Consider the following 27260-nt stretch of genomic DNA (forward strand, 5'->3'; position numbering starts at 1 on the left):
GCCGCGACCGTGGCAGAGGCTGTAGTAACGCAGGCCCTGGAGTCACCACAACTGTCAGGCACAGGCCAGGGCAGCAGCTGGGTCTGGGCACCTCCCGGGTGGGAGTCCTGGCCTGTGTCCGCACCAGGGAAAAGCCAACCTTTCATCCCGCGCCCCACGCCCCTCCTCAGGGGTTTGGGGCTCTGCTCTTGTGGCCGTGACCCTGTGGCCTGGCTCAGCCTAGAAGAGGTACTTCTGGAGACCTGCCTGGCAAGGCCCTCAGGGGACCGGCTCCTCAGTCACGCTCTTCTGCTCCTTCCCCACGGCCAGCGTGGCGTCCAGGCAGTGGGCCGTGGGTGCCCCCAGCAGACGCATGCTGAGTGTGGGGGAGCCGGGCTGGGGGGACACGAGCAGACTGGCTGAAGCAGGGCTGGCCCTGTGGCTGCCGCCTCGGAGCCCTTGGACCCTAAGCACTGACTCCTCTTCTGAGCGGGCCCCCATCTGAAACCCAGCCCGTTCCTCTCTTCACCTGAGGCCGCCCAGCATCCCCGGGACCTGCCCCTGGCCCCATGGACTCACCCGTCCTTACTGGCAGCGTCGCCCACAGGCCGGGTGCCAGCCGCTGGCTCGGTGGAAGGCTTCGAGGAGCTGAAGGGGATGGGCGTGCCGGGGTCCAGTGGGAGCAGCTGTGGGCCGCTGTGGGAGCTGAGCATGGGGCCCGCCAGGGAGCCCGAGAGCGGGATGCTGTTGAAGAAGGCCGTGGAGAAGTCCCTGTCACCGAGAAGGGGAGAGTCAGCCAGTCTGCAGGCGCTGTGCCGCATCCTTTCACAGCCTCGACACCCCGGTGTCTGGCCCAGGGGCGATGCACTTTTGGGGCGGTTTTCACACAAGTGACAAAGAAGTAGAAAAGAAAGTAAAACCACTTTGTACACTACACTCAGTTGGAACCAAGTGAACTGGCACTTTATGTGCCACTAAGAGAAAAATCGCAACCGTTAGCTGTCAGACGCCTCTGATTTTAAGATGCACCCTGGCCTGAGGGTTAACCCAGCAAGCATGTCTCGGGGCTGGGAAACAGGGCACAGGGGCCTCCCTGCCGTGGTGGCGGCCTGACGGCCTAGACCAGCCTCTTTCGAGGAACGGCCAATGGTCTCGGTCTCCTGGCGTTGCTGTGACGCACTGCAGGGCTCTGCAGAGGGCCCTCGGATGCCTCGCCCGCCCTCCCCATGGGGCCGCTGTCTGGACTAACGCACCCCCAGAGCACGTGCCAAGGACGGCACATGGAAAACACAGGCACGCCTGCCGTTTTAACTGTCGCCCCAGCTTGACTTCACGTGCTACGGGGGATAAATTCCCAGAAGGAAAAGTGGGACGTGCACAGACGGTTCTGGATAAACCGTCCTCGGGGTCCTGCTGTGAGGTCTACCTCACAAGCTGTGTATGGCTGCCCATTTTTGCACACACTCACCACCGGTTTTATAAACTTCTTCTCCTCTGACTATCTGAGATCAAAGTGGTACGTTACTACAGGTTTCTTACTGTGCAGTCGCTCAGTCCTGTCCAGCCCCACGGACTGCAGCATGCCAGGCTTCCTGTCCTTCACTATCTCCTGGAGTTTGCTCAAACTCGTGTCTGTTGAATCGACAACGCCATCCAACCATCTCATCCGTCATCCCTTCTCCTCCTGCCTTCAGACTTTCCCAGCATCAGGGTTTAATTTACAATTATTTTGATGCAGGGTTGAAAATTTTTAATCTAGAAATATCTGACACTCTTTTTCTGTGAACTGTTTGCTCATTTCTGTCATCCATTTTTCTATTTTTTTTTTTTTTTTCATCCCGTCAATATGTATTGAGTAGCAACTGTGTGCCCAATGCTGGGAATACGGTGGTGAAGAAGACGGCCATGGTCTCTGCCCACATGAGTGTAAATCTCGTGGCCAGCCAGCCAACCACATCTGTAATTTTAACATTACTACTGTAATCAGTGCTCTGAGATCGGTCATGCTAAGACATTTAACAGCAAGTCTTGACCCACATTAAGACCTTATTCTATCTGATTACTGGTCTATATTATTAAGACCTACTTACCATATTTTTAACAATTCCTGTATGGACAGGAAATATTTTCCCCAGGATGTTGTGTTTTGACTACTTACCATGTAATTTTTCTTGCAAAAAACGTTGTATTTGTGGGGTTTAACTTTTGTGTAATTTGTAGGAAAGATTTTTTTACCTCTGAGGTCATTAAAAAAAAAAACCTGAAATGTTCAGAATGCTACTCTCTGAAAAGTTTCTGAGCTGTGCAAAACTGTAAGTTGAAAGATAGGGCTCCGTGTTTTTAAAACAGTTTATCCTACTGAAGTGTAACTGACTTACTCTGTCGTGTTTGTCTCTGCTATACAGCGGAGTGACTCAGTTACACATGTACATACGTTCTCTTCCGTTTGCTTTATCACAGGGTATTGAGTATAGCCTCCTGTGCAAGAGTACCCATCCCAGATGTAGCCGTTGCACTTGCTAACCCACAAGCCCCCACGACACCCCCCACGCCCTCTGCTCAGCAGCCACACCTGTTCTCCACCCCGCAACCTGTCTGTTTGCAGATCCGTTCATTTGCGTCATGTTTTAGATTCCACACGTGAGTGGCGTCATCTGGCATGTCTGTGACTCACGTCATGTACCTTGATACCCTCTAGGTCGTTCCATGTTGCTGTAAATGGCGTTCTTTCGCTTTTATATGGCTGAGTAGTATTCCGTTGTATGAATATACTGCATCTTCACACATCCATCTGTTGATGGGCATGCAGCTTCTTTCCACGGCTTGGTTAGTGTAGACGGTGCTGCAGTCAACACTGGGGTGCATTCCCTTTTGAACGACAGCTTTCTCCAGGTACGTGCCCAGAGTGAGCTCGCTGGGCCACTGAGGAACCGCCTCACTGCCTTTCACCGTGGCTGCACCGACTGGCCTTCCCACCCCCGTGCAGGAGGGCTCCCTTTTCTCCACACCTTCTCCAACGTTGGCTACTTGCAGACTTCTTAGTGACGGCCATTTGGACCAGTGTGAGGTGCTCACTCACTGTGGTTTAGATTTGCATTTCTCTAACAATTAGTGATGCTGCGCGTCTTTCCACATGCCTGTTGGCCATCTGTGTCTTTTCTGGAGAAATGTCTACCCAGGTCTTCTGCCCACGTTTGGATTTTTAAACCCGAGCTGCATGAGCTGTTTGTGCATGTTGGAGATTAAGCCCTCGGTGGCTGTGTTGTCTGTGCGTGTTTCCTCCCAGTCCACACACTGTCTTTTCATCTGTGCATGGTTTCCTTTGAGGTGTGAGTTTGATTAGATCTCATTTGCTTGTTATCTTTTTTGGTTTATCAAGCTGGGCCTTAGTACAGACATGGGGGCTCGCCTACGGTGCTCTTACTGTGCGAGGCCCTGACGTTCTGTCCATTCTTCCTGAGCAATGACACCAGGAAGATGACGGCCAGGTGGATGCACACAAGCTCGACATCTGTCATCTTCACTTGGCTGACAGCCACTGCCAGACACGGCACCTTCTTCATCTGGAAATTGATCGTGAACTCCACTTCATCAACTTTGGCCACCACGTTTGTATTGTGGGTCAGCAAGGGAGGGAACTGGCCAGCCTTGTTCAGGCCTGGGCCCAGGATTCGTGGGATTTGCTTGATCAGAGACTCTGAAGCCAAATGTTGAATGCGGAACGTGAAAGTCGCTCAGTCGTGCCCAACTCTTTGCGACTCCATGGACTATACAGTCCATAGAATCCTCCAGGCCAGAACACGGGAGTGGGTAGCCTTTCCATTCTCCAAGGGATCTTCCCAACCCAGGAAACAAATCCAGGTCTCCCACATTACAGGCGGATTCTTTATCAGCTGAGCCACACAGGAAGCCCCCCAAAGGCCTCATATTTCTTGGCCAGCTTCTTGTTCTTGCTGAGTTTTCTCAGCACCTCGAGGTCCACGTGGGGGTGTCCACAGCTGTGGCTGCCTCGCAGTGCTACTGTTCCCCAGGACACACACGGAGCGCCTGGGGTGGGGAGTGGACTTGAGCCTGGTGGTGCCCGAGAAGCGTCTGTCCTTCTGAGGGGCAGTTTCAGGCTGATCTGGAGCTCCCCCGCCTCCAAACACTTCTGGCTGGTTCCCGGGCAGGACTCCGGGCACCGCTTCATAGAGGGGGCAGGACTCCGGGCACCGCTTCACAGAGGGTGTCATGGGAGACTCTGTTGCTTGTGGTTCCTCACACCATGATAACTGGGAAAAACAGAGTCATTTGTTTATTTTTGTTGCTATTCCTGCTCCCTTAAGACAACGCTGGTATAGCGTAGGCCAGAGAATGCTGGCCTATGTCCTCTTCTGGGGGCTCTGTGGCTGTGTGTGTCCAAGTCTCTAAGCCATGCCGAGTTAATTTACGTGCTCAGCGTGCGGGAGTGCTCTGGCTGCACTGAGGTACATGCGCCGTCCAGCCTCTCCCGCCTACTGTGCGCAGTCTTGCACTGTCTCCAGGGAGCGTCTGTCCTGACTCTTCACGGTACCCACTGCTCTGCTACGTGTAAGTGGGTCATGACTGTAACTACAGCTTCTAAGCTTTCATTTCCAGGGGGGCTAGTCTCCTGATTAATCTTTTCCAGAACACTTCAGCCGCTCCTGTGTACTTTTCGAGAAAACTTCAGGATCAGTTTGTCTTTTGCTGAAAATTCCTGTGGTGATTTGTCATGCTTACAGGCTGAGAGAAACCTGCCATCTTTACGATACTGAGTCATCCTATCTAGGAAGTGGTGTGCATTTCTAGCTGTTTCTGTGAATTTTCTTTTAGGTCTGGCAGTAGAGTTTAAGTTTTTTCCTCCATGAAGATCTCCTGTGCTCGTGACAGTCTAGGTGCGGTGCTGCTCACACGACTTCCCTTCACACCTTCCAGAGGGAACCGCGCTACTCGGCGGCGCGCGCTGGCCGTCCCAGGCGCCTGGTCTCTGACTGACTGTGGCAGCTTTTCCCGTTGACTCTCTCGCGGATCACACCACCCTTGACTAACAGCACACTCGCCACCTCCTTTCTAATTTCTTCTTTCTCTTGTCTGACTGTGTGAACTGGCATCGCCAGAACAAGGTTAAACTACTGTCACAGGAGCAGACATTTGTTCGGTTTTCAAATTTAATTTGAAATAAGTTTATCAAGTTTAATAAACACCCATCTATTCCTATTTAAGTTTTCAATAAGAATGATATTGGATTTAATAAAAATGCCTCTTAAGCGTCTACAGAGATGACCAAATTTACTTTGATCTACTGAAAGGTAGGAGTACAATAAGTTTCCCCAAATCGTCTGAACCATCTCGCTTTCCTGAAATAAACTTTACTTATTTATAGTGTATTAGCATTTTAACACATTGTAAGGTTCAGTTTGTTAATTTAGGATTTTACATTGACATTTGGAAATGAGATTGATCAGAAATTTACTGTATCTGTCACATTTTGATTGTGAAATTTCAATATAGTGTTCATTAAAAAAAAACAACTTTGCAAGTTTTCCTTCTTTTTCTAAGCACGAGAGGTATTTTCAATATTATTAGGTTGATGCAAAAATAATTGTGGTTTTGCACTATTGAAATTTGTGCCTTGATATTGGAATATATTCTAAATAAAATGTGATTATGTTATATATCATTTTACTGTCCATTTCTCACTTTATCTTTTTGTTAATGACTTATTATTTGCTATGTATTTTACATTTATTTTAGACTATGGAAACGATGTTACACACAAAGCAAATTTGAGAGATTTTCTTATTTGACTTCAAGATGGGCTGTAAAACCAGTGGAGACAACTCACAACGTCAACAACACATTTGACCCAGGACCTGCAAACAAACGCACGGTGCAGTAGTTTTGCAAAGGAGACGAGCACCGTGAAGAGGAGTGAAGGGGCGGCCGTCAGAAGCTGACAAGGTCAACTGAGAGCGTCACTGAAGCTGACCCTATTAGAGCCACATGAGAAGCTGTCCAAGAACCCGACTGCAACCGTTCTACGGTTGTTCAGCATTTGAAGCAAACTGGAAAGGTGAAAAAGGTCGATGAGTGGGTGCCTCATGAGCTGACCAGAAATCAAAAAATCATCGTTTCCAAGTGTTATCTTTGCTTATTCTACAAAACAACAATAAACCATTTCTTGGCTGGGTTGTGACATGAGACAAAAAGTGGGAAATGGGTTGTATACGACAACTGGCGATGACCAGTTCAGTCGGCGGACCGAGAGGAAGCTCCAAAGCACTTCCCAAAACCAAACTTGCACCCAAAAAAGGTCATGGTCACAGTTAGATGATCTGCTGCTGGTCTGAACCACTACAACTTTCTGAATTTCAGCACAACCATTCCATCTGAGGAGTACGTTCAGCACATCAATGGGATGCACTGAACACTGCGATGCCTGCAGCTGGCACTGGTCAACAGAAAAGGCCAGTTCTTCTCCGTGTCGGCACTTGACTGCACGGCGCACAAGCGATGTTACCAAGTTCTGCCTCATCCCCATATTCCCCCGACCTCTCGCCAAGTGAGCAGCACTTCTCCAAGCGCCTCGACGACACCCTGCACGGAGAACACTTCCATGCCGGCAGGACGCAGAGGACGCTGTCCAAGTTCAGGACGCAGAAGACGCTTTCCAGGCTTGTTGGATCCCGAAGTTTGTTGGGTTTTTATGTCACAGGAATAAACTTACTTATTTCTTGTCGGCAAAAATGTAATTGTTGATTGCGACGGTTCCTATTTTTACTGATAAAGATGTGTTTGAGCCTAGTTATAAGGATTTAAAATTCACAATCCAAAACTGAAATTACATTTGTACCCACCTGATATTAGAATGATTTGTTCTTTAAACTTTGTTAGAATTTTCCCACAAAGTTGTCTCAGTCTGGTGGCTTTTGGTAGGTCACCTCTGTGACAATTGTCCTCTGTTTCTTCTATAAGATTTCATCTGTATGGATTTTCTTCAGTTTCGGTAACTTTTGTTTTCCTCAAAATAATCCATTTTCAGATTTATTTGCAGAGTTCAACAGAAGTATCTTTCACCCTTTTGGTTTATTCTTTATCTGTGATTGCTTCCCACTTCTTTCCATTTTAAATATCTGCACTCTCTCTTTTCTCTTGATTAGTTAAGCTAATAATTATCTAGTCTGTTGTTACTTGTTTTGACATGCGCATCAAAAGAAGAAAGTTGTTAAGATCAAAAGCATTAAGTCGGGTGCAAGAAACGCTTGCACCAGGGCAGAAAGCTGGCTCAGGCACCACCCTGCCTCCTCAGCAGGACTCACAGGACAGAAGCCCCAGCCTCGTCTCCCATCCGTACAGCCCTCCCCCTCCTGTGGCTCTGAGGTGGTCAGGCTCCGCACAAGCTGGGCTTCACCTGGTCCTGAGAAAGGCGGGTGGGGGCGGTGCCCAGGTAGGTTCAGGGGAAAAGGCTCCTTCAAGAGAAGCCACCCTGGGCGAGGAGTCTGGAGGCTGGTTCCGGTTGGTGCGTGCACACCTGACCCCAGGAGGGTCTCCACAGCCCTCGGGGGACATTCAGAACAGCCCCGGGAGGAGAGCGAGCGAGCGCAGAGCGCTGCTGCACACGGTGCCCGTGCAGACGGGCGGAGGGGAGCGGGTCACCTTCGTCCACGGCCTGTTCTTCACACTCGCCCTCCGAGTCCTCACTGTGGGGAGAATGACCAACACGAAAGCCAGCCCGACCACAGAGGCCACGACAGCAGCGGGCGCCCACCGGGTCCACTGCCCGCCTGGGCCCCGCCCTGCACGCCCGGTTCTGGGAAGCGCACAGAGGGAACAGCGGTGCTCAGACGCACGGACAGGCAGCCCTCCGCACACACCGCACGTCCAGGCACGGGGCTGGCTAGGTCAGGCACGGCACGTTCACAGGCTGGCACCTGGACCCTCTGCAAGCTAGTGCTTCAGAGGACCAGTTATTAAAGTGGACACAAGGTCAAGAACCAGGAACAAACGGAGGACGCGGACCGCACAGTGAAACAGTGACTGACTCTGAGACTGGACTGCGGGTGACCTGGCCTTCAGTATCATGCACGTTTTTTCCTACTGAGAAAGAGAACGCTACGAAAGTGTAAAAAGAGACAGAAGAAGGCTGGACTGACTTCTCTCGCCCTGGCATCTTCAACGAAGTGGGGCCAGCTGCGTGGACACAGCAGAGCCACGGAGGCGCCTCCACGAGCCCGCCTGCAGCGCCATCAGGGAGCGGGGCTCTGAGGACCTGGGCTCAGCTTGCCCCCGTCTGCCCACGAGCCTGTGAAGGCTGGGCAGTGAGAGCTGCCCGGCAGAAGGAGAGAGGAAGAGCACCCAGAGAAGGTGCAGGGAGAGCGAGTACCCGGTGTCCAGCTGCGCTATGCAGAGAGGCGTGATTCTCCTCCGACCGTCTGCGGTCCGCGTCTCAACCTGCTTCTTCAAAAGGTTCTGGCAAAGGAGAGAAACAAACCAAAGAGACGCGTCAGTGCCTGTGAGTGGGCAAGGCCTGCAAGGACGCGAGCCCAGCTCCCCACGCGACGGCCTTTTGGACGCAACCAGTCGGAGCCCCTGGTTCAGGACGTGTGCTCGACCTCACCCTGAGGGGCAGCGGCTCCAGCAGCCCCTCGCCTCCACCTCCAGCGCCCACCTGACTGGGCCTCCAGGCAGTAAACACGTGCCGGGCCAGCCACGAACCCGCAGGCACAGGCTCCATGCGGAGTTGCCTACCGGGTGAGACCTGACCTCCTGTCTCTAAACCGTGCTTCGTAAAAACTTCCCACAGAAGGCTCATAACCGAGGGCTCCAGTCGCACCCTGTGTGCACTCCACGTGGGGCAGGGGGCGCACTGCATGAGTGCCTGGGGACGGTTTTAGCCCCCAGCTCCGTCTGTGCCCTTCCCATCCCCCTCACCTGCACCCCAGAGGAGCACAGCACCCAGGGAAAGATGCGGAGCTGACAGTCTCCGGAGGGCAGGGCCCAAGGCCCACTGCCCCGTGTCCAGCCCCCTGGAAAGGCTGCGGGCGGTGTCCTCGGGGCGCCGGGCCCAGCCCTCACCTTCCTAATGTCTTCCAGGCTCTCCCCATTGACCACGCCGGCAACTGAGGAGGCGGAGCCCGTGTCTCTGGCCGCGGGTCCGGCGTCCCTGGCCGTGGGGCCCTGGCGGTCCAGCTGTTGCTGCCTGCGCTGGTACTGCAGCATCTCGGGGTTCTCGATGACAGCGGTGGACAGCTGGGCCTCGGTCATGATGGCCAGGCTCTTGCCGTAGGTGGACTGGTGGATGCGGCTCTGGGGAAGGCCGAGTGAGGGGTGTGACGCTGCCCACCCGTGGGTGAGCTGTGAGTAGTTCCCCGCTCAGAGAGACAGGGCCCTGGGCAGGGTCCCCGAGCCCTCCTGCTGTCTGCCTGCTGCTGACTACGTGTCATGAGTGGCCCTGCACCCTCCCTGGGTGCTCACAGACTTTACGGCGTCTACACTTGGGGATGCGAGTGAATGCCTGACCCTACGGCAGGTCTGATGCAGAACAAATAGCAAGAAAGTCTCGCTGAACTGAAATCGAGACCCTCGGGTTGTAACATGAGGCTCTTAAACCACTGCAAGGACCCAAAGGCTTCTTGAGAACCAGATCCCAGACCCAGAACCTCCTCCCACAGCCAGAGGAGCCCCATGAGGCTGGAGGTCCCCACCTGAGAGCAAGGGAAAGCCTGGCGTACGGGCCAGGGGAAACGTTCTCTGCCTGCGTGGCTCCCAGCACATCCTAACCGTCACGAGCAGGGCCCGCCCACCTTCCCAGGCCTCAGCAGTCCTGGGCCACAAGCCGCTCACGGGACTGGGGACAGTGGCCTCAGCACGTGGGTGTGGCTGGTGGCACAAGCAGAAGACGCACACCGGGTGTGCCAGCGACCAAAGCGGAGGCCAGCGGGACCTGCCCAGCAGGGAGGACCCCGGGCAGGGCGGCCTGGGGCCACAGCCCTCCCTGCACCCTGGAGTCTCGGATCAGGAATCGGAGCTCAGCCTTAGCGTGCCTCCAACGTAGGGGCCCCGCCTGCACCCAGACCGGTCACGGCTCTCAAGGGCAAAGGGAGGTCACCCAGAGATGCTGACCGGGGGAGGGAAGAGCTGGGGTGGTGGACTCACTCGCCCCCCATGGGTCAGGACTATGGGTGCCAAGCTGGCTCAGGGCCCTGAGCCAGGCAGATCCCAACGCCCAAAGGGTGATGTCGTAGTCGGGTCCCCTCAGAGGCCTCCGAGGAGCTCCCAGCAACAGTGGCCCCCTACAGAGGAGAGCTGGCATGGGCCTGCTCGAGGGAAGTGAGCTCCAAGCCGAGGTAGGGAAAGCTGTGCTGGCCTGCACAGGGCCACAAGGATGCGCTGGCGCACGTCCTGGGCAGGCCACGTGCGGAGGAGGCCCGGCCTGGCCACAGGTGGCTCAGGCTTCTGCCCCCAGACCTCAGGCTAACCAAGGAGGAGCTTGCTCATGGGCTAGCAAGATGGATCAGCCCTGCCTGAAGCGGGGTGGAACACAGGGCCCTGGGCCTGGCAGATGTGAGTGCCAGGAAAGAGGGCCCTCTCTGTCCTGACGGCCGACCCAAGGCCGCATCAGCACAGCACACGGGACAGATGGGTGCCCGGCAGCCCCTCGTGCTCCTGGCATGAGCACTGCCAGGGCGGCTGTAGACTCAAGGAAAGACGCCCAGGCCCGCTCGTGACTGAGACGGATTCTGGATGAACAGAGCTTCATCTGTGAGAGCGACAGGCTGTAAGAGGCTGAAACCAGGGGCGCTTCAGGAAGCAGCGAGTCTGTGCAGGCTGCAGGGGCCCCAGAGCCGCACGGCTCCTACCTTCTCCTCCTCGCTCAGGGGGTCTCCCAGCTCGTCCTGGGAGAAGTCCAGAAAGGCCACGGAGCCGTCCATGGAGCATACCAGGATGCCCAGCCCATTCAGGGTCCTAAGAGAGACAGCTGTCAGCAGCCAGGCGCAAGCCCTGGAGAGAGGCCCCCGCACCCATCCCAGAGGGCTCTAGGCCCTACAGTTCTCCTCACACGTACACTGGGGCTCTGCTCTGGCTGGGACCCTGGGCCCAGCCACTCAGTCCTGATCGCACAAAGCCTCGGGCTCTAGCGGGTGCCGCCCCCTCTGCCAGACTATGCCTCGAGCCGAGACCAGCTTACCAGGAGATGTCCATGATGGATTTGTCAAACAGCTCGTGGATGACCACCAAAGGCCGTTTCAGGCACGTGAGCTGGAAGGCAAGTGAACGAGTGAAACCTCCCTGTCCACTCGGCTCAGAGCCACCACCAAAGACCCCGGTCCAGCTGCGCTGACACACAGGGCGTCTCCAAGTCCGCTCACCCCACCACCAAGACCCCAGCGGTGGGCCCCAGCCCACCAGACACACACAGTGGGCCGGGGAGACGGCTGCACACACACCACACGACCAGCGACACCCGGGGGTTCTGGAAGGCCTCTTGAGCAGGGATGGGGCCAGGGCCGCAGGGGAGGAGGCAGCCAAGGCAGGTCCCGGGACAACACAGCATCATGGAGGACCAGCCCCCTGCGCGTACCCAGGCTCCGCAGGGGCGGCGCCACACACCTCACGAGCTCACACTGCCCTGGACCAGGCCCCGGGTCGCCACTACTAACCACTTTCTTCTGTCTTGGGACATGCAGTGTACTCTCTTAAAGTCAGGCACTGGACTGCCCACTGAGAGCGTGATGCAGAGCCTGTCACACACATCCCGAGCAAGCCTGCATCCGAGGCCGTGCTCCCGCCTGACCTGCGTGCTCACGCCCCAGGGCCCCCACGCGGCCGAGCACAGGCCCCCGCGTCCAGCAGGTTGGGCTCCTCCCACCTACGCCAGGGCCTGGGAACCCACCTCGTCGGCAGAAGGCCCTGCGGCCAGCCCGATCCTGAGCCTGGAGCCCATGGGAACCTCGCCCTCTGAGTCCTCTCTCCAGAGAGACCCAGCCTGGCCCTTTGCCCACAGTCCCGCCCACAGACCCTCAGAAGCGGGGGACCGGTCGACCTGAGCTCCAGCACCGAGGCTTTGCTCAGAGCAGCAGGGATGGAGTTCAGGGAGCGTGCGCTGGACCACCCACGACGCACCAGCCCAGGTCTGGGGCAGGGTTGGGGATTGCTCTGCCATCAACAACTGTCCCAAATGCAGCCGGGGATAACCTCCAGACCTACAACTCCAGACCCACTGTCTACAGGGAGTCAACCATGAGGAATAAACTACCGTTAACACAGCAACACACAAATGTCAACCATGGCACGCCAAGTGAGAGCTAGACGGGGTGCAGACCGTAAACCCTAGGCAACTGCACTGTGTGAAGCCCCAGACAGGAAGGCCAGGCACACGGCGCACGCTGCCGCGAGGTGCTGGGCTGGGGGCCAGGAGTGGCCCCGGCTACACGGAAGCCACACCTGATGATCTGCACGCTGCAGCCCCCCAGGGGCTCCGTGTCGATATAAAGGGTCTCTTAAAGGAAAGGAAGGCTGGCGCTGCATGCCAACTGCAGCCGGGCTGCTGACGGTGCTCCCTGCACCTGGATCCAGGATCCGGGGCCAGCCTCTCCTGGCCGGGCCCCGCGCAGGGCAGAGCCCACTGCCCGCCACTAGAGTGGGGTCTCTCTTCTCCCTGCGGCCCCCACCCCCGGCAGCGAGCTCAGGGGGGACTCGCCCAGACGGACAGCCCCCACCCCCAAGCTGGGGGGCGCTCACCCAGACGGACAGCCCCCGCCCCCGCCCCCGCCCCCGGGGGGCTCACCCAGACGGACAGCGAGCGGTCCTTGCTGCCGACGGCGCAGCAGCAGTATGGGCAGCTGGGCTTCGCGGAGCTGCCATTCTTCTGCTTCTTCTTGAAGATTTTAGGGTTGAATTTCTGAAGTCAAATGACAAAGGCCAATCAGTAACTAACCAGGCACCAGGCAGGTGCCCTGTAGTGATGGTCCCCAACCTTTCTGGCACCAGGAACCAGTCTGGCAGAAGACCCGCAGACCAGGGCGGGTGGGGTGGCGCATGCTCCTGAGAATCTGCAGGCGGCAGAGCGCAGGCAGGGTGCGGGGTGAACAGATGAAGCTTCGCTCGCTCGTGGCCCCCTTCCTAACCTGCCACACGGTGGTCCTCAAGGGCTGGGAACGCCTGCCCTACACCAAATTTGAGATGCACATGGGCGGCCCAGTGGGGTTTCATCCCAGAAGCAGGCAGATGGCCAGTGTGGGGAGACGGGAGAGCTGCATCAGAGGCGTGAGCCCTGGGCCTGGCGGCTGGGAGGCTTTGGGGCGAGTGTCCTGCAGAAGCACCGGGCCAGCCACGTGGCGAGCCCTGCAAAGGAGCCAGCCCCGAGCCCCCGGCTCTAACAAAACCCCACCTGAAGCCGGTGTCACCAACACAGCTGTTCTTAGTTGTTTAAGACACACAGTTCAGGCCAGAACACCTAATGTTTATCATCAAGCATGGAAAGGGTGAACCCGTTCTGACGAACAGAGACCTGAGATCACGGTTCTGGACAACACCCTGCCCTGTCAGCCTCAGACGCCCTCTGCTTCCTCCGCTCGGTGGCCCACAGCTGACCAAGTCAGGCTCACACAGGCTGCTCCACAGCCTGCCTCAGGCCTGTGAGGACGCTCCCCAGGAAGCTGACTGCCACCACCAGGCGGGTCAGCTGACTCACAGCATGGCCTTGGCGCCACGCCAGCCACGGATGGGTCTCAGGGGGCCTGGGGAGTGGGCCACTTGACAGGGCCACCAGCCTGAGTGCTCTCGGGCACGCCCACACACGTGAAGGGGCCAGGCTGGGCGCACAGTAGTCCTAATCAAAGTCTGACTCTGGTGATACTCATCATCACGTCCGTTTGCCAGTAAGATACACAGGATGTGTTCTGTAATCAGTTTAAAGGAAAGAAAAACCGGACGACAACGTGTGCTGGCCCTCGGAGGCCGCCGCCTCAGTCCCACATGTGGCCTGGGCCTGGGGAGCACGGCCTGGCCCAGGCTGTGAGGATCCCGCTCGGGCGGCATTGTCTGCCACCAACCAGAGGCCCAGAGGACTCACCACGACAGTCACAGCTTTCCGATGCCCAACAAAGTCCATGTTGGTCTTCCAGCCCTCCCGCTCAATGATCTGGGCGGTGGGGCCAGAGTTGTTCATGGCGTGAGCAGATACCAGGTAGTGCCCATCTGGAGACCAGCTGAGCCGCAGCACGTGGGTCGTCCCTCCACACTGCAAGGAGCACCTGTGCTTGAGTGGAGCCCAAGGCCAACTCCAACACCAAAATCCGCCCCAGGACTCAGGCTGAGCGGCGCCGCGCAGCTCTGCTGCCCCACCACTCAGCACACAGGCTCTGAGTGCCAGCCAGGTGGCACCCCTGTCCACTGCTTCTGACCACAGACCCTCCTCTGCCCAGCACCGGGGAGCCCATGGGGGTCTGCAGAGCCAGTGCTGTGGCTGCCGCGTAGCCCTGCTGACCCTTGGGGGTCTGGCCGCGAGCCTGTCCTGGCACAGCAGCAGGGACCACGAGGGCCCGACTGCTCTCCTGAGCCCTCTCCTCCCTGCAGCCTGGAGATGCCACCAGCCAACGAGAGGTTGGCAAAGTCCCCACAAACTGCCAAGGGCACAGCAGAGAGGCCCTGCTTCCCGACCCAGGCAGCCCTGACACCAGGTCTCCTGCAGGGTGAGGTGATGCTGCTAAAAGCAGCTGCTGAAGCTCAGGGTCAGTCCTGGGCAGCCCGAAGGCCGAGGCGGGCGAGGACCCAGGCTGTGCAGGCGTGGAGGACGGCTCACAAGGCAGAGCCCGAGCGCAGCGTGGAGACACACCTGCACCAGGACGCCGGACACGGGAGCGTGCACACTCAGGGGCGCCGAGCAAGCGTCTCCCGGAGCACGGCAACCCCCGGCTCTGACCCCACGTGAAGGCAGAACTTGAATGAGAGAAGGGAAAACAGACACGAGCCACTGCAGTCGCACCTCTGGATGCTGTGCAGGGACTGCCAAGGCCCCGCGGAGGCTGCCTGCCCCCAGGGCAGAGGTCGGCAGGCGCACCGGCCGGCACAGGCACTGCCTCTAGCCCCGCCTGGGGCGGTGTGCTGCACCCGCTTCAGCGCTAAGCCACACAGGCCTCGCCACCGCAAAGGCGGATGTTTAACAGCTCCGGACAAGGGAACTCTGGGCTGCCCAGCTCTGCCCCGCACCAGAGGCGGTGTGGGTGCAGGGGGGTGGGGGACCGTGGGCCCTCACCTCGTCAAAAGGCTTGGTGATGCTGGTCTCTAACTGCCAGTCCAGCGTCCTCCACACCTTCAGGCTGCGGTCATCAGCTTGAGAGGCGATGTATTTACCAACAGGATCCCAGGTCAGGCCCTTCACCAGGCCAGAATGGCCTCTCAGAGTGGCTAAGATTTCTGGGAGGACAAGTAAGAAGTGTTGGAAAGACTTCACTGGAAAAAAACTGTCTAGAAACACGGGCGGAGGGCCAGCCGGCCAAGAGAGGGGGCTTCAGGAGCCGTCCCGGCCAGCCCCTGGCATCGGCATGCGCAGAAGAGCCCGCAATCTGCTCTCACCCAGGAGCTGGGCCCCAGCGCCGTGCCCCCGCCACGGCGAACACACGCCGAGGCTGCGTGCGCCCTCTGGGGCAGGGGCTGGAGCCGAGCCGCGCCTCTCGTCCTGCTGGGAGCACAGTCCTGCTGCTGGTCTCCCTTCTGGACAGGAGCCCACCCGCCAGAGCTGGGCCCTGCACCGTGGGGTCCCTGTTCGTCCTCACTGAGGATGAGGGTACGCGAGACGGGACCCGCCCCGACACAGCAGGGACAGGAAGCACTTCGTGGGCTGGAAATGCAGGGCTGGCCGGGGCTCTGCCGTTGGGAGGGATTCCAGCCCGTCAGCAGGGAAATCGACTTTCTGCAGAGGGGAATGTGTTCGCCTGCTCACGCCCAAGGGCGTCACAGAGAGATGCCGGGGGCAGAGGCCGAGCCCGCGGGGAGGGTGCACCAGCTGGTACGCACCCGCATGGGCACTCAGCTACTGCTTCCTTTAAAGTCAACTTTCAAACCTTAGACACGGTCGACAGAGACCTGAGTTACTGGCAAGACCCTGAGAGGCCAACCGAGGGGACCCGGACCACCCGCTGCAGCCACCACTAGGGGGCGCCCTGGCCAGACCGCCCAGGCAGAGACGGCGCAGACCTGGGAACTTCACGGCGTTCCAGATGACCACGGTGTTATCCACGCTGCACGAGGCCAGCCAGGCGTCATGGGGGGACCACGCAACGTCCATCACATCTGGAAGACAAGGGCGGGTGGTCAGTCTCTCACCGTGGCGTGTGTGCGCACACACAGCTCCACCCTGCCCGCCAGCCGGTTGGTCAGTCAGCGGCCCCGGGCTTCTCTGGGCTGGGCAGACTTGACCCGAGACCACCATCACTAGACTTTCCAAACCAGCCTGAAGCACTTCCCACTCAGGTCCTGCAATGGGACAGGAGATCTGGAGTGCCCAGCAGCCCCGCCCATCCTCAGACGAAGCATGGTAGCCCCCGCGAAGAGGGCAGGACGGCCGCGGGCGCTCTGGTTCCTCTGAGTGCAGCACCCGGCTGGGCACGGCGTGTATGGAGGAAGGGCTGGGGGGCGAAGACAGAAAGAGCCGCCACTCAAGAGCCGTCGGGCCCTCTCCTCCAGGCCGTGAGCTCCTCGGGGGCAGCACACGCTCTCCCGCTGCCCCACTCCGCGCTGCGGGCGCGGGCTGGGAGCAGGCCCTGGCACCCACGGCACGCTGCACACCCCGCGTGCGGGACGCTTGTGGGCGGGGCTCCTCACGCGCTGCGAGCGTGACGTCCGATCCAAAGCCCCTTTCAGCTTCAGGATGGCTCCCTTCTCACCCGCCAGTCTGTTTCTGTGTCCTCGGCCACAGCGAGACTGCCCGTCCGTCTGACACTGTCTGCAGCCTCCCCTGCTGCCCCCGTGTGCTGGGAGGAGGCTGTGGGGGGTCTAAGGTGAAGGCAGGTCTGTAGCAGGGGCACAGGAACCTCTGGAGCCTGGGCGGGTCCTGGGGGCTCCACGCACACCCCAGACCCCTGTGCTTCCAAGGCCTAGAGCAGAGGCCTGCTCAAAGAGGACTCCAGAAGGGAGGTGGGTTTCTCAGCAATTTCCTGAGCTGTGGATAACACAGACGTCAGCCGCCAATCCCATCAGCTTTCCTTCCTGTAGGAGGTTACTGTCAAGTCTGTTATTCTCCCTCGTGGTACTTTCAAAAATCATTACTTCTTTTATATTTTATCTTGTTAACTGTGAACGAATATCCGCTCTGCTGGTGGTCTGGTGGGTGAGCGCTCCTTCTGCCTCCTCCTCTGCCGCGTGCCTCTCACGGCTGGAGTGCGCCATGCGGGCTGCAGCTGAGCTCATGCAGCCTCCTCGGCCCCGCCAGCCGCTGCATGGCTGCTGACCCATCACCCGCAGAGAATGACGCTTTCCTCCGGTTCTGGGGCCTTGGCGCTGCCTTGAACTCACAGCCCTGCGTTCTCAGGAGCCCGCGGCCTCCTGGACATCCGACCCTCTGTGTGAGCTTCCCCCGTGTCCTGACTCGCCCTACCAGAGGCCCTCTGGAGCCACTGCCGAGTCTGCGGTCAATATCCACAAGGGACACAGCGTCCCCGCACGCCAGCTCGGAGCACTTGCCTTCAGACCAAGCACCAGAGGCGCGCCCCACCTCACTGTCAAGCTCACCAACTCCCCAGCGTCATTCCATCCTGCGATTCCCATAGAATGACTTTTCTAACATCCTTAGCGTCTTCCACCTGCACCAACGACCTTGGCTTCCTGGCCTTGGCCACTGTCCCCACGGCCACGCCCAGGAGCCCTCCCTGGTCTCACTCCCACTGCTCCCCCAGACTCTCCGATGGCTCTTCCAGGCCATCCACCTCGAGGGCCCGGCACCCACCCCTGTCCGTGACGGCTCTCGCCCTGTCTCTGCAGGAGACCAGCCAGGCTCCATCCAGCTCCAGGCCCAGGTCTCTCCTAAGCCCCTCCAACTGGGCCTGAACCGGACCGCACCTGCAGGAACCATGCCCGCCAGGGCCACGGCCTCCACGTGCTGTCCCATGGCCGACGCGACCCCTGGTGCACAGGCAGCTGTGGGGCAGGGGTGGGGGGCTCGCCGTGAAGCTCTCAGCATCTTCACTGCCCCCCGCCCGCTGCTCAGCCATGCCCCGAGCTCCGGCCCTGCCTGTTACCCCCTGCACTGCCCTCCGCGACCAGCTCACGGGTCTGCCCCCAACCCCTACCTCTGCTCTGCTCCCCAGATCTGCCTGACCACCTGCCCCGAGTTCACCGCGATGACCCCCGCAGCCCGACAGGCCCTCACCCAGACGCCACCATAGGTCCCCCCGCCCCACAGCCCAGGCCCTGCGCTGCTCTGCCTCACTCAGCCGAGTGCCCCGGCCCCAAGCCCACGGCCACACCCCGGGCGACTGCCCTGCGGGCCCCTCGGCCTGGTCAGGCCACGTGCTCATCCCCTCCCCGCCCTCCGCTCTTCCCGCCGGACAGCACCTTCTGAGACCTTCTTTAGGAGTCTGAGTATCTCTTTTTATCTGTGGATACTCCAATTGCTACTTTGGCTACTGCTAACTTTTGGCTATTGCTAGAGAAAACCAAAAGTTTTCTTATATGAGACCAATTTAGTAATTTATTTATATTAGTCTGAAGTGCTTTTCAATGCTTTATAAGTTCTAAGAGTTTCATTCCTCATGTCATCTCACTTTTGTATTATTTTCCAGTTTATCTACTTTCTCTTTTTTTTTTTTGGTACACCACACAGCTTGAGATGGCTGGATGGCATCACCGACTCGATGGACAGGAGTTTGAGTGAACTCCGCAAGTTGGTCATGGACAGGGAGGCCTGGCGTGCTGCGGTCCATGGGGTCGCAAAGAGTCGGAGCCAACTGAGCGGCTGAACTGACACAGCTGGTGGGGTCTTTGTCCCCAGACCAGGGACCGAGCTCGGCACCCGGCAGGGAGAGGGCTGCGTCCCCCCTGCTGCACCTCCAGGGCACCCCTGTGCACCTCCTGACTCTGTTTAGCTGCAGTGCAGAGATGCCCCAGGAGTGGTGTGGCAAGGCACCCATGCCCGTCTCCTCTCCGAACCAACGGGGCGAGGCTCAACTGCGGGCTGTTTGCCCTTGCTCCCAAAGACCCAGGGAAGACCTTATCACAGTAAGAGAACAGTCATTTATGGCCGTTAAAAAAAAAAAAAAAGGATTTTTATTAGGAATTGATGCTGAATAACCTATAATATTCATTTCAGAATGCCCTAGGATAACCCTGGCTTTGCTTACCTAATTTCCTAGTATGTTAACATATGTGAACAGAGCACCACAACACAAAATTCTTCTGTTATACATCATACTTGGTTAAAATGAATCACTGCTATCAATGTTATTAAATTCACAAGTATTCTGGTGTTACTGATTTTTCCAGCTTTGTTCATATTTGCTGGAAACGCAGGGTTGTTGCTTCCTTTGAAAAGTAAATATTTCTGTTTCAAGATAATTCTCAATAGTCAGAAACCCCGCCTCAACAGATAAAGGGGGCTCAGGAGCCGTTTTCTGAAGGTGACTCCCAGCCTGCCGGGGCTGCCACTTGCTCAGGTTCCCTAACCCTGTGGGATCAACTGTGGGGCTTCAACTTTCTGGCCAGCCCTGTTTGTTTCTGCGCTCTGTCTGCAGCTCGGCACCAGCATCACACTGCGCCTGTCCAGGTCAAACTCGCCCGGTACCAGGTCTTCACACGCCGCTTTTCAGGACCCAGCGCCTCCTACCCACCGTCTCTGCTTTCTCACGGATCCTTTCTTAAATGGTTTTACTCACACCTGCCGCCGGAGGAGCCCCTACTGAAGGCGAGCAGCTCTGCCTGCCTGTGGGCTCAGACCCAGTCTCAGGCGAGGGCCCATGGACGTCCTCTCTGAGCCCCCCACCTGGGTAGCCTCACGGGCAGCTTGCTGGGTTCCAGAGACGCAGCTGACTCCGTCAGGGTGACCCATTGGCCGTCCCTCGGCCCCTGGTCACCCTTCCAGCACCGTCTGCAGCATGCCCCACCGACCCCGCTCCAGCTGCTGGCTCCTCCCCAAGGGCTCGGGACACCCCCCACCGCTGGCTCTGCGGGCACCAGCGAAGGGCCCGCTCCCCCAATGCTCTGCCCTAGGAAGTTCCACAGTCCGTGTCCTCTTAACGCGCACAGGCCCTGCTGGGCCACTTCCGCCTGAGCCCGTGTCCACCTCCTCTGCCACAGCGTGGCTGGAGGGTCCCTCTCAGGCCCCAGGGCTGTAAGGGCCCCCATAAGCAGGGCCGTGAGCCCTCTGGGACCGGCCCTGTACACGCAGACAGCGCCCCAGATGCAGTGGGTGAGACGTGGCCGGCTCACTGCCGGCCCCTAGCCCCTGGCACGCCCGCCCGCCCGCCCGGCCCTTCCCAGCCAGACTGCAGGCTTTCGGAGGAGACTGAGCTGCCCTGACTCTGGGGTCCCTGGCCTCTGACCAAGTGCTGCCCGCCTCAGTCCAGACCTGAAAAGTGCCCACTGGAGACACTCTAAACACACTCAGAGTCAAGTCAGAAGCTTTCCAGTGGGCCCCCGTGTGCGGGTTTCTGTGGAATAAAGAAAGTGCGCTTACGGACTTAGCGATCCACTGATGAGGCAGTGACTCAGTTCCCAGGATAAACAGCGGAACGTGGGGAGTTCTACATTAAAGATATAAACACACAGCCCATGAGGGCAGGCGTGGGTACACTGACGCCGCTGGAGGCAGGCGGGGGTCGGGGCGGCCAGGCGCAGGGCTGCGCTGGGGCCCCGCGCTCCACGGGGCCGCTGTGGTGCCCCCCCGGGCAGCCCACTCACCGCCTGAGTGACTCCGCAGGATGGAGACGCATCGCCACTGCTCTACGTTGGCAAGCTTGCCACCGGAGCCGAACACGGTGCTGGGCCCGATGTACCTGTGCGAGAGAGGAGTCAGCGGGGGCCAGGCCGGCGCCACGGAGACAGACAGACAGACAGCGGCCGGCTGCATGGTGGGGGCCGGGCGGGCGAGGCCGCATCTGTGCACCGGGTGGACGCTCGCGGCCCGACCGACCTTGGCAAGGTGTCCAAGAGACAGAATGACGTGACGGCCACAGGCCTGGACGTCACTCAGAGCGAGATCCCTCACGCCATCTACACTGGAGCGCAGCCCAGGACACACGGAAACACAAGCACAGCCTGCGGCTCCCTTTGAGTGGTGGGATCGTGATTTGCTTCTACATTGGCTAAAACCACAGCATCCGAGGCCCTCCTGCAGGCCCGTGAACTCCCTGCTGGGACGCTGGGGCCGGAACAGCACTGGGGTTATCCCCGGGCCCCGCAGGCGTTCCCAGCTAACACCCTCCATCCAGCAGAACCCATCCAGGCTACAGGCAGGCTCTCCTAGCCGCAGCCCCGGGGACACTGGCTGAGCGGGAGGCGTCTGGTCCCTAGCCTGCCTGGCCCAGAGGCCCAGGCCCAGCCTGGGAGGCCCCAGGAGAAAGTGCACCCTGGCTGCAGGCGCTCGGGGCCGGGGAGCCATGGAGCCCTGGAGCCCCGGGCAAGAGCGGGCGAGTGAACGCCAAGGAGGGCGGGCTCTGGACCCCACCGCAGGAAGGACAAAACCAAAGAGGCCACCAGCACCGGCCCTGGGGGCGCTGAGCCGGTCTGCAGGCAGGGGGTGGCTGCCCCAATCCACGTGTACTTCCTGCCAGCCCTGAAGCTGGAGCTCTGGGGACCTCAGTGCCAGGGTGGGATAAAGACCAGCAAAGAACCTTCTAGAAACAAGACGGAAGAAAAGAAAACAGTGCTTACGTAGCCCGCTTCCACACCATAATCAGTTTGTCGTCTCCCCCGGAAGCTAAGTACATCCCACCGTTTGACCACCGCACACAGTTCACGCACGCTGGGGAGAGAAACAGAATGTCACGTGTCTGCGGGGCTGGGCGGCAGGTGCAGCTCGGAAGGCCACTCTGTCGGGGCAGGAGCGGGCACGCGGGGCGCCGATCGTGTGCACGAGCGCCCGCCCAGGGCAGGGTCCGCGGGGGCGCTCGTCTCTGGGAGGTCAGTGCTGAGCGCACGGTCCGGAAACTGGGAACTCAGAGCCCTCGCGTGAGCCGGGTGCAGCCTGCTGAGACATGTCTCCGACCAGGGATGACGCTCCACAGGAGGGCTCGTGAGAAAAGGCTGAGACGCCCTCTCCAGACCATCCAGGGAAGCAGCTCGGTAGAGCGTCAAACTGGCTTCAAGCCACCTACCAGCTCCTTCCCAACTGCACGCAGACCGCCCTGCGCGCGCCAACTAAGCGGGCAGAGATCCTGGCCCTGCAGGTCGGAGCCCCCGGGGTCCCACGACACAGGACACTGTCCAGGCTGTGACCCTCACGTGGATGGCGGGAGGGGCCCAGTGCGCACTGGGCGCGTAACTGGGAGCGGAGCGGCTCTGGGGCAGCTGGGCGGGCCCCAGAGCCGGGTACGGCCCCCGGATGCTCCAGGGCAGGGAACTGCGTGGCTACCACGGGAGAGGAAACTGCGACCCCGTCGGGGAGCCCGAGGCCTGGCAGAGGCCCTGAGGGCCACGGCGGCCGTCCCGGCGGCTGCTTAGCTGTCTCGTGGGCACCCTTCCCTGGAACCCTACTGCCTCCAGGCCACTGGTCCCAAAGCCCCGTGGAATCAGGCAGGAATGACTTGTGAGCAGGAAATCACCGGAGGTACCTGCGGACTGTCCAAAGGTGGTTCTGTGGGCGGGCCGGGTCTTCTGCTGAATAACTCACCCAGGTGTGCAGCCAGCATCTGCGCGTCAGACAGCAGGCCACGGGAGCTACGCCGCACGGCCTTATCTCTCTGATCACAAACACACGTGCTAGCCTTGGGCACTGTGCCAACACGCAAAGCCTGCAAAGGGCCACCCTGTAATACCTAAGTGATTGTCCATCTGGCAAAGCATCTTGGGGACATTCTCGTCCTTCTCGTCATCCTCCTGGAGGACTGGAGACATATTCCAGATTACAACCTTCCCAGAATCCTGTCCTGGAACGGAGGAGCAGAAACAACTTGATAAGTCTGGAGCGGGCACCCGACACGGTGCCCCGCCCTCGCCCGGTGCAGTCAGGCTGACCGGGCAGATGAACAGAAACAAGCGCTGCTGGGCCCAGAGGCCCGGGCTCTGCCCTCGACGCTGGCCTGGACTCCAACACGGGCCCACCAGGGGCCCAGGGGGGCCTCGTGCCGATGTGGGAGACAGCGGCTGTGCAGGGCACCCCACACCTCCCTCCCGCCAGGCAGCGGGCACTCTGCTGGCACACACACCTGAGCATCTCGGGAGGGATTCCACTGCTGGGAACTCCCAAAAGGGCAGCCCCTCACTAACTCTCCAGTACAGAAGCGAAAACCAGTAAGGGCCTGGATGTGGACGTGCCAAAATCTCCACACAGTGCCCCCGAGACAGCCTCTCGGCCAGGAGGTAAGGGCTCCTCCTCATCAGCCCCGGACCTCAGGGCGCCAGCCCGGCAGGCAGGCGCGCCCGCGCAGACGAGGACGGAACCCCAGCCCCAGGGACTGCGTGGAGCTCTCCCGAGCCCTGAGAGACGCGCAGTGATGGCGGGCTGAAGCCTGCGCACAGCCCCCTCCAGTTCTGTCATGGGACTACCAGCCTCCCCGCACTCAGGAAGCCGAGGTGCAGGCTGCCTTCAACAGGAGCCCACGCAGCAGGGTCAGAATGTAAACCTGCTGCCAGAACACTTAGAGCGCGCTGAGCCCCAGGCTCAGCCATGAGCTGCCACGGGCGCGCTGCAGAGCGGGGGCGGGCGAGGGTGGGCACAGCGCCCCGCTGCTCCCCAGAACCTACCTTGCCCTCCAGTTGCGAACTTGGTCCCGTCCGGGTGAATATCAACTGAAAAAATTGGTTTGCCTGGGAACAGAGGAGAGAGACACATGGTAACATGCCGACACGTGCAGAACCAGCGACTCACACACTGTCCCCGATCACCGCTTGAGGAAAGACAGGCTGCCGACAAATGCCGTGAGTCAGCAACAGCGCGAGCTGCCCCACAGCCTCCCGGGCACCGAGCAGCCCGCAGCGCCTGTGCCCGCGGGCTGCGCCTGCAGACCCCGCACTCACACCCAGGTCACCACCAGGTGGGCATGTCTGGGAGGCAGCTTGGCCCACCCCGGTCCCAGGGGCGGCAGCGATGGGCACCCTCACCCGCTCCCCCTCCGGTACAGCTGGACCCCACTGGCGTCATGGAGTCATCTCCGCCAGCACAGACCCACAGGGTGCGGTCAATCAGACGGCACTCCCTGAGGGAAAGGCTAGGCCCCACCGGGGCCGGCGAGGCTGGAGCCAGTTGGGCAGACTGACTGGCGAAGGCTCCGCAGCAGACTTCGCCCATGGGCGTCTCCCAGCTCTCAGCCTCCTTCAGCCCTGGGCCCAGCCCAGGGAGGGGGCTCAGGGACACACGAGCGACCTAACGGCGAGCTGGACATCAGCAGTCACTAACACAGACGTGGGGCGGTCGCCAGGGGTCTCTCAGCTGAGGACTCTCTGTCTCCATCACAACAGCGGGGCACAGTGGAGGTGGGCATGCGGGTCGGGCGCTGGCGTCACGTGACAGCAAGCAGGGACCGAACAGCAGTGTGGCTTCCCACAGCGCCGTCTCCTGGAGGGCACGGCCACAGTGAAGCCAAGCGCAAGCCTCCACGAGGCCGAGGCAGGCCTCCACCTGGTCATGACGCGGTGGCGGGGAGCAGAGGGCACAGGCACCAAACGCTCCTGCTCCGCACTCTGGAGGCAGCAGTTACTGCAGGCCCCGAGCCACAGCTCTGTCGTGACAGGTCAGCTCTGCCTGGCAGCCATGGGCCCACCCCGAGCACAGGCGGTGTGTTCAGAGCCGGGCGCCAGGGCGGCTGTCAGCCCTGACCCAGCGGCACCCACCCGCGCGCAGCAGCCACCAGAGCTCGTCCCGGGGCACAGACCCGCACAGGCCCCCTCCACCCTCAGGAGAGCCCAGACACCATCCGCAGCAGCCCCAGGAAGGCAGGCGTGGGCAGCATGGGGGCGTGCCGCCCATCCCCACAGGGACAAGATAACCCAAGAAGCCTGCTCCTTCGTGTTCTGCATAGGCCAACTCGCCTGGGCAGCTGCCACTGGAGCAGACGAAGTCCCAGCTGAGCTGGCACCAGTCCTCAGTGGGCAGCAGCGAGAGCACCCAGAGCCCAGCTGGAGCACAGCACACCCACCTGCCTGCAGACCCACCCGGAGCACCCAGAGCCCGGCCGGCACACGCACAACCCCAGGGAGGCAGGATGCACACGCTGGGAGCCTCAGCGCGAAGCTGGGGGCGGAGCCACCGAACTCAGCCCGGGGCTTCCTGCAGAAACCACAGCTGCCCTGAGCTCCCAAGGCGGAGGGTCAGCCAGAAGACGGGGCACCACCAGGAGTGCAGACCCGGGGGCAGGCTGCCACCCTGGGGCAGGAGCAGTGGCGGTTCCTATGGAGAAGGAACTGTTGAGCTGGAGGACGTGGGGACGGCAGAAACGGGGGTGGGCCCAGGATCTGCTGCCTCGAGGAAGGCGCTTCAGCTCTCTACGCGGCCCCTCATCTACAGACGGGCAGCGGAACCCTAATCTACAGACAGGCAGCCGGAACCCTCATCCTCCAGACGGGCGGCTGGAACCCTCATCTACAGATGGGCAACTAGTCCCCAGTCTACAAGACAGTCGGCCAGCACCGAGGAGACAGACCAAGACTCCAAGTCACAGGGCCTCCGAGGCCTGCGTCTCAGTACCGAGTCTCTCAGAGCGGGGTGTGCCCGCACTCATCGAGGCTGGCACCCATCTCCTCTGCAGGGAATGTGCCTCGGGTCAGAGGACACACGGACGGATCTCTGAGGGGCTCTGGCGGTGGCGCTGTGGCTGCAGCGTGAGAGCCTGCCGTGGAGCCACAGAGACGCGCCCCCGACGGCCTCTACGGAGACGGCGACACAAGTGAGGGATACCCCAGGAGCCGCCGCAGCCGGCATCCCACCCTCGGGCTCTGCTCCCAGATGGCCCTGACCCTAAGCCCCCTGGAGCACCCCACTCCCGTGCTGTCTGGGGGTGCTGATCCGAGGGCTGCAGCACACAGCTCCCCATTGGGCAGGAAGAGAGGCAGCTACCGAAGCCGGTTCTGACTAGGGCACTCAGACAGAACCCTCCTCCCGGGCCTTAGGAGGCCCCCGAGTCCTGACCTTCACCTACCACCACCTACAAAAACCAACCTGAGATGATCAAAGGCCTGGATGTTGAACGTAACATTTTAAAAACTCTTAGAAAAAAACAGGAAGGAAAACGCTTCGTGACACTGGATTGGGCAACGATTTGTTAAGATGTGACAGCAAAAGCATGGGCGTTAAGAGAAAAACTGGACAACCTGGATTTCTTGAAAACTTTCACTCATCAAAGGAAACTATCAACAGAGTAAAAAGGCAACCTGTGGAATGTGAGAAAATGCTGCTAAGTAACATCAGATGTCCAGAATATACAGAAAACTCCTAAAACTTAATGACAAAATCCTCCAAAACTTTGATTCAAATGGGCCAAGGGGGGCCTCCCTGGTGGTCCAGTGCATAAGAATCCACCTTGCACTGCAGGGGAGGTGGGTTCGATCCCTGGTCCAGGAACTAAGATCCCACATGCCACGGGCAGGGCAACCAAGACCTCGCACCGCAACAGAGACCCCGCGGGGAGCACTGAGGCCCGGAACCACAGCCAGAGACAGACAAACGTTAGCGGGTGAGAAGACCACACACTCCTGTAAACGGGCAAAGGACTGAAACAGACATTCTCCAGAGGACAGCCACCGTGAGAAGAGAAGAAAGAGAAGTGAAGACCAGGGCTGGCGGGGAGGGGGTGGAGAAACACACCCCGTGGGCTGGTGGGAACAGAAACTGGGGCAGCTCCCACAGCAGCTCTCAGGGGAGTGCAAACGGAGTGACCCGCGCTGGGCTGCGCTTAGTCGCTCAGCTGTGTCCGACTCTTTGCGACCTGTGGACTGCAGCCCGCCAGGCTCCTCTGTCCATGGGGATTCTCAGGCAAGAATACTGGAGCGCGTTGCCATGCCCTCCTCCAGGGGATCTTCCTGACGCAGGCATCAAACCCAGGTCTCCCGCACTGCAGGCAGATCCTTTACCATCTGACTCACGGGGGAAGCCCAGAACTACCTTGGATCCAGCAACCCCACGACTAAGTTTATGC

General features: G+C 59.5%; 1 protein-coding gene across 5 annotated transcripts in view; it reads right to left on the reverse strand.

Annotated features, from left to right (window-relative positions):
- HIRA (histone cell cycle regulator) overlaps positions 1–27260 on the reverse strand; it is a 48180-nt gene that overhangs the window by 12718 nt on the left and 8202 nt on the right. For 2 of the 5 annotated variants that reach the window (XM_070770038.1, XM_070770037.1), the window contains exons 2-14: positions 23875–23937; positions 22947–23057; positions 21844–21934; positions 20872–20966; positions 16177–16272; positions 15236–15396; positions 14054–14221; positions 12767–12880; positions 11168–11238; positions 10839–10944; positions 9055–9285; positions 8363–8448; positions 559–750 (exon numbers count right to left, since the gene is read on the reverse strand). In XM_070770038.1, coding sequence (XP_070626139.1) covers positions 559–750; positions 8363–8448; positions 9055–9285; positions 10839–10944; positions 11168–11238; positions 12767–12880; positions 14054–14221; positions 15236–15396; positions 16177–16272; positions 20872–20966; positions 21844–21934; positions 22947–23057; positions 23875–23937 — 1585 coding nt within the window. Of the gene's footprint in view, positions 1–558; positions 751–8362; positions 8449–9054; positions 9286–10838; positions 10945–11167; positions 11239–12766; positions 12881–14053; positions 14222–15235; positions 15397–16176; positions 16273–20647; positions 20715–20871; positions 20967–21843; positions 21935–22742; positions 22872–22946; positions 23058–23874; positions 23938–27260 lie in introns of those variants that run through there. The other 3 variants (XM_019977252.2, XM_019977254.2, XM_070770039.1) reach the window with 3 other exon arrangements.

The sequence above is a fragment of the Bos indicus genome, chromosome 17 (assembly GCF_029378745.1).
Source record: "Bos indicus isolate NIAB-ARS_2022 breed Sahiwal x Tharparkar chromosome 17, NIAB-ARS_B.indTharparkar_mat_pri_1.0, whole genome shotgun sequence".
Lineage (NCBI taxonomy): Eukaryota > Metazoa > Chordata > Mammalia > Artiodactyla > Bovidae > Bos > Bos indicus.